The sequence below is a fragment of the Triplophysa rosa genome, linkage group LG17 (assembly GCF_024868665.1).
Source record: "Triplophysa rosa linkage group LG17, Trosa_1v2, whole genome shotgun sequence".
Classification (NCBI taxonomy): domain Eukaryota; kingdom Metazoa; phylum Chordata; class Actinopteri; order Cypriniformes; family Nemacheilidae; genus Triplophysa; species Triplophysa rosa.
The window spans coordinates 19,238,583-19,245,725 of NC_079906.1; the positions used below are offsets into that span (position 1 = coordinate 19,238,583).

A 7,143-nucleotide genomic window follows, 5' to 3' on the forward strand; every position below is an offset into this window, starting at 1 on the left:
CTTTGACCTTTAACATCCTCAAGCGCAGCACGTATGTTACGTCAATTAATATTCATGAGACACGTCTAAACTCGAAAATTTGTTAAATAACCGCGCCTACGTAAATAAAATTGAATTAATGAACAAGAAAACAACATACACCTTACAAAAAGTGTAGATTAATCATACAAAATATTAGGCAACAATGGAAGGCCTACGTACAACATCAAATTGTCGGTACACGATCCAGGATGCCTGCACGATCCGTTCTGCGCATTATTGGTTTTGATTAAATCCTTGGTGTTTCAAGTCTTACGAAACCTTTACCCTAACCCACACCCTAACCCTAACCTTACTCTAACCATCTAAACTACATTTGATTGTTAAAATCGCCTAAAAAACACTGTTGCGCGCTGTTGCGTGATGACGTCAGACTCGAAACACCAAGGATTTAGTGAGAGCCATCCCGGCTCGTGTACCGACACAAATCATAAAGGCTCGCTAGGCTACGTCACGACAGCTAATTAATATTCATGAGTACAGGTATGTTTACTAGTGAGACCAGAACGCTATTGCAAATTAAAGTATGTTACTTTTGTTTTAATGTAACTGTTGTGTCCTTGTTCTCCAAAATTCCGTATAAAATATTTAAAATATTTTAATAAAATAGGCTAGCCAACTGGTTGTTTTTTCTGTTCAAGCTCCTTTTGTAAGAGAGAGTGTTTGTCCACGGAGATTTGTTGTAGTTTAATCCGTTAATTTGATTATGTACTTTTATGCTCCGTTTACTTGCAGCGAGCCGACCGCGCGAGCGCAGGTAAACGGGTCACCATTCTGAACCCATTGTCTTTCCTTCGTCTTCATTCATAAAGTAATTCGGATGCCGTAGTAGGACGGGTCTGTCCGCTGTGAAACTGACAATGAAATCTGCAAGCTGAAAAGTGAAAGGTGTGTACAGAAATATGGCACCATCCATGACCCGCTGTCAGCACCAGGGCTGGATGAGGGTAACCGGTGAGTAAACATTTGTTTAGGCCAGTAACTTCTTCATTTATATATATTAGGAGGGAAATATGTCTGCAGAAATTCATTGTAAAATATTTGTGCTGTGTTTACTTTTTTGTTTTTTGACTGCTGTGAATACTTTTTAATTCAATTAAATTTATATAGGACACAATGTTCATGGGTTGCAAAGACAGAAAAAAATGATTTAAACCCGTGGGGTTTTGTTTAGTGGCCAATCGGTTAAAGTTTTAGCTGCCTAGACTTAAACTCGTTGTTTATTATTATTATTATTATTATTATGATACATGTATGTCAACCCACTCATTTATCTTCAGAAATCAGAAAGAGCTTTATTGCCAAGTATGTTTGCACATACAAGGAATTTGTTTTGGTGACAGGAGCATCCAGAACACAGAAACAGCAACAACAGTACACAGAGACCATAACACAATAACAACTTCCTTTCCTCATTTATCATAGTGTTAATACAACCAAAGCATTTACTTTATTCCCAGATATGACGGGCTCCTCAGTTCATTGGATGTCTTGTGGACAACCACTTTCACAGCCTTTTGGATGGAAAGTCAAGTTTTGCTTGGTTGCTGAATGTCAACTAGTTCTTCTTGACGAGACGGAGGTATCTAAACTTTTTTCTTTTCATGTTTTGTTGTTAGGATTATTTTCAGAATATGTGTAACGTACATAAATTGTCGGGAGCATTGTTGAATAATACTGAGATAGAGATAATATAACAGAAAATACCTAATGTGTTTTGTTGACATTAGACAACACAGAGACCAACTGATAAGGGCTTTTCAAATAAATCAGTCTGCAATCCTCGATTATAGCCTGTAGTACATTTTGAACACCAGGGGGCAGCACATATCAACAAGTTCACAGGAACAGGTCAGAGTTTAGAGGATGATTTTTCCTCCACCATGTTTGAAGTCTTGTAGGCCTTTGGCCACCAACAGCATAACTCTGTAAGCAGCATTCTACAACTGTCCTCAGATCAGTCCACAGCTGTTTCGAGAGCATCGAGCTGAGTCATGCACCGTGTGGATCCTGCGCCGTAGCACCAGCATCCCACAGGAAGTTCAGCTCCGTAAGGACCAGAGCAGCCAAACTGTAGACTGCAGTGAGTCTACACTTCTACACATCTTTACAGATAAAGAAGTTGAAAGAGACATAAAAACTTTGAGAATAGTCCATGAACGTAATATTCAGTATCTTGCTGTCACACTGGAATCTTCATACTGATTTTATTCGAAACTTTATTAATCAGAGATTTTGACAAATAATGCGTAAAGTAACCGCTGCTCTTGTTATGAAGAGTACTGCATTACGTTAAAGTTCAGATGTGATGCACGAAGACAGATCAGTAAAGTGACCGTGATGGGAGACGCTGTAGACTCCATGCTGCTGTTGTTTTTTTGTCCAGATCTCTTAGAAGTAGGAGGCATAATTATGATGGTGTTACAGGACAGCTATTGTTTGGATTTGCCTAATAAGAGCTCTGGTGCACAGTGCTTTTGAATTTGGAGACGACCTGCATTATGCAGACATGTCTGCTTTGTGAAAGAGTTGAAAAGAACTCTCGGTCTAAATAGGTCATAACTGTTAATTAGATACTTGGTGATGTGTAAACGGTTTGTTAAAAGTTACTTATCGTGGCGTCTGACTGTCTGTCTGTTTGCTTCAATTCTTTACACAAAGCAAAAGCTCTCTTACAGTACATCTCACTTACTTTCATTTAGATATAAATGACATTGTTTTAGTTTAAGGCATTTATTTAAAAGCTGGAAATATCATGACATTTTCATCGGTCAAAACATGTTCAAAGCCTGTTTACCTTTATAGTGTCTGTCTGGTGTGTTCTGCGGCGGTGAAGCATGACTGCTGCTGACTCTGTAAATATTTCTGTGTGTTTACTCTAGACCCCCGCAGACCCTCCTGCGCATTCATCCAATCTACGTCATATAGCTCACTTCTAAAAAGTTTGAAATAGGTTATTTCAGTTTTAACAACTAAAGCTATGTCTAAACAGGTATATCTACAGTAACTCAGATCCATTTAGTCTAAATCAAGGCATTTGTTGGTTAGTACAGTATGTGTCCATATTCGCCCCTGCTGGTAATTCATAAGTCTCTTTCTCCATTGACAGCAATGTCAATGTTGTGACACGATTTTTCCGGAATGATTTGATAATGTTTACAGCTCTTGCTTGGCTCAAAACATTTGTGGCCACGATAGCAGATTTCACATGACAATATCCAGGTGGTCGTGCACTAGCTGAGAATCTGCTTTAAAGATGAATGGAAATGCTCAGAGAAGCAAAAAAAAGAGAGATTTAATTAGATTTTTTACTAATCTGATCTAAACCATATCCATATGTGACCTCTAATGCAATTAAAATTGGATTTTAGTACATGCGTTTCAGTCTGAGCGGTCGGTTCATATTTCCGATTGTCTTTTCTTCCTTTGGGATGCAGCAATACACAAAGTGCAGTAGAGTTTACAGCTGTGTCTCGCTCATTACTTTACATTATCATGCGGCTTTCACGATGTATTGAATGTTGAGTGAGTGGTTTAGGGCAGAGCATATGCATAAATGTGAAAATAGTTCAGTAAAGTGTACAGTAGTCCCTCTGAGCTGTATGATGTGCCTCGTGAGTTGTAAATCAAATGACAAAACAATCTGTCTGAACACGAGCAAAAGTTTTGTTTTTCTGCTTACAGCTGCTACTTTATCTTTTGATGTGGTTCTGGCTGTGTTAAAACTTTTGAAATAGGTTAGTCTGAAAACTTCAGAAAAAGGAAATAATAATGAAATACCTCAAAATATTTCTACGTAAAGTAACAAGAAAATATTAACTTAAACTAACATATTAACAGAGAACTATATTTGGAAGACAGCTTGTAACCAAACAGTTCTTGGCCACCATTGACTACCATATTAAAAACTGCTTTATAAAATTCTTTGTTTGGTTGAACACAAAAGAAGATATTTTGAAGAATGTAGGAAAGCAAACCGTTCTGGGGCACTTTATTGTATTTTTTCCCACTGTGGTAGTCAACGGTGGCCAAGAACTGTTTGGTTACAAGCATTCTTCCAAATATCTTTTTTGTGTTAATCAGAACAAAGAAATATATACAGATTTGGAACAACTTGAGGGTGAGTATATGAAGACAGAATTTTCATTTTTGGGTGAACCGTTCCCTTAATTGTGATTTTGTTATAAAACTGAAACTTATTATTTTTTTAATTTAACATTATGTAGTAAATATATAGGGGATATGAAACAGGTACTGCCTAACAGAAATGATCTATATGATATATCTAGAGAGAGAGAGAGGAGAGAGTGAGAGAGTGAAAAGCAAGTGACAAGTAAAAAAAACACCCTGCTGTATCTTTAAGAGCTCAGACGCTCATGTGGGAGTGAGTGGGGCCCAGAGAAGTGGCTCAGCCCAGCTCAGATCCGCTCCGGCTGCCAGATGCCGAGCTCCAGCGAGAACAGAGCGCAGGCAGGCTGCACAGGGGACAGCGTTCCTCTGGCAAACGGGTGACGCGGCGTGGAGAACACCCTCCCCGTAAACTGTTGCTGTCTTCACTCCCCTGCCACTGCGAACATGTGTGATTTCAGCTTACTTTGAAGTTATGGACTTGGACAACAAACTAGTGCTGGACGGCCACCATGGTAAGAAGAGAACTTGGAATCACTTTTAACAAAGCGTATAAAGTGTTGCGAGGCAGACAGTGATGTAAGCTTGTGTGCTTCATTGGGGCTGTGAAACAGATTAGCGCAGGTTGTCAGGGTTTGTCCTCATTTATAAAACACTTTTCTGTTTTTACTTCTGTGGCGATGCCAGAAAAACTGGGATCTGTACGGAATGTGAGTCACTTACGCCTGAAAATGTTTTATCTTAGAGAACCATTTAAAGAGGGTGTGTTGGCATAAACGTGAATACTGTTACATGAACAGATGTGTGTACGCACAGTTAGCTACTGTTACCTCAACGCAGGCAGAAATTTTGACAGAAATTTGATCTTAAAGCGACCGTGAGTTGACACTTGTGTCAGACAACGATGAAAACCATTACTTACAGCTTTTACATATATAAAAAGCTTTGCTTTTGGTCATCAGAAGTATTTGAATAGAACAGTACTTTAAGTACTAAAACAAATCTGCCTTTTAACTGACAAGCTTAAAGGGACCGTTCACCCAAAAATATCAATTTTGTCATCATTTACCGGAGTTGATCCAAATCAGTATAAATTTCTTTGTTTTGATGAACACAAAGATATTTGGAAGAATGCTTTTTAACAGTTCTTGGCCACCATTGACTACCAAAGTAGGAAAAATGACAATGGTAGTCAAAAGTGCCCCAGAACTGTTTACTTTCCTACTTTCTTCAAAATATCTTCTTTTGTGTTCAACAGAACAAAGAAATTGATGAAACAAAATTTCCTACAATGGCAGTCAATGGTGGCCAATAACTGTTTGGTTACAAGCATTCTTCCAGATATTTTTCTCTGTGTTTATCAGAACAAAGAAATGTATGCAGATTTGGAACAGCTCGAGGGTGATGAGAAGACAGAATTTTCATTTTTGGGTGAACTGTCCCTTTAAGTTTGCAATGAATTGCATTAAGTTTATCAGTCAGTTTAAAATTGTCTGCTGTTGCGTTTGGTCTGATGTTGCGTTTGGTTGTATTCTGGTTGTGCTACGTTGGTTAATACCTTATTTAAATAAATAAAAAGAGTAAACCCTCATGACAGCTTTTTATTTTGTCTATGTAAACACTGATGTGAGAGACTTGTGGAGTGAGATGAACTTTAATATATCTGTATCACCGACCCTAAAGCGAACTATCATGAAACTTTCAAAGCTTGTCAGACCACAGTTTTTTTATCGTGTCAACTTATTATTTGATTTTTGGGAGTTGAAAGGCACAAAAAGGAATACAGGAGTAAAAAGAAATATAAATGTTATACCACCACATGAATGCGGAATCCATGTAGGCTATCTTACAAGTTATCCATGTAACTTTTCTCCTCAAAGTAGAAACTTTTGCTTGACTTTTTGAGCACTGTTTAACCTTTAAAAGACTCTGTTTCAATTGACTAAAGGCTGCTCTTACTAAAAAGGATCTGTGTGGGTCCATTTACGGTTCATATTTAATGTTGGTAATGACACGGAAATGCTTTGATGTTACGTTCTTTCAAATTTCACAAAGAATCAAACAGAATCACTTACTCGTTCAGATCTTCTTCAGCATACCCCATGTGAAAGTCTTCTTGCGTCTCAGCATGCGCTTAAAATGTTTGGATTCAATGAATGAATAATTGAATAGATTCTTTTGCATAGAGAGCTGAAGATTTATAATACTGATAGATATCTCTATAGATTTAGATTTAGATTCAATTTATTGTCATTGCACATGTACGCAGCTCATGTTTCCTTTGACTTCCTTTTAGGTCTGTATTGAAAAAACATCTGTTTCGAAAAAATCTGCAGTTTAATAAAAAGCAAAAGAAACATTGATGATTTTTGTGTGTTGCTTTACTTTGGTAAGGAATATGCGGTTAAGTGTCTTTCAGCAAATGCTCAAAGCAATTCTGCTTGCAACATGCCAAGGATTATTTGTCCCAGACATGGTTCTTGATAGTGACAATCTCAGTCAGGAACATAATCCTTGATTTATTTCAAGATGGAGGTAATCTCCTTTAGTCGGATATAAGGATGAACATTCATAATTTCCTCCGTCATGTTCCTGATGCTCCATCTTGTGCTTTTATGGCTGTTTGGTTTGGTTGGAGCGGTAACAGATGACTGTAGCATCATTGTCAGAGCGGACAGTAGTCTGCTTTTGTTTCGTGAAATGCTGTTGGCTACATTCTGGTTTAGACCTTTAGCCACTATAGTTTGCTTGCATGAGGATTGGCTGTCTTCCAGATACACAATACTCAATCAACTTACAAACAAGCTGTTTCATTGCAGGGCTGTATTATTTATGACAAAGACCTGACGTACTGTAGCTGTATTATTGTAACCCCTGCAGTTAGTCTATTACTGTGTGTCACTTTTAAAACTTAAGGCAATTTGTTGATGACAATAGAAGTTTACAGTGAAGGTATGTAAGATCTCTCTCTCTCTC

General features: G+C 37.8%; 1 protein-coding gene across 1 annotated transcript in view; it reads left to right on the forward strand.

Annotated features, from left to right (window-relative positions):
- Window positions 1–4,412: 4,412 nt before the first annotated feature.
- The window catches only part of dab2ipa (DAB2 interacting protein a), a 78,138-nt gene continuing 75,407 nt past the window's right edge, over window positions 4,413–7,143 (forward strand). The window contains exon 1 of the mRNA XM_057356437.1: window positions 4,413–4,682. Coding sequence (XP_057212420.1) covers window positions 4,643–4,682 — 40 coding nt within the window. The 5' untranslated portion in view covers window positions 4,413–4,642. The remainder of the gene's footprint in view (window positions 4,683–7,143) is intronic.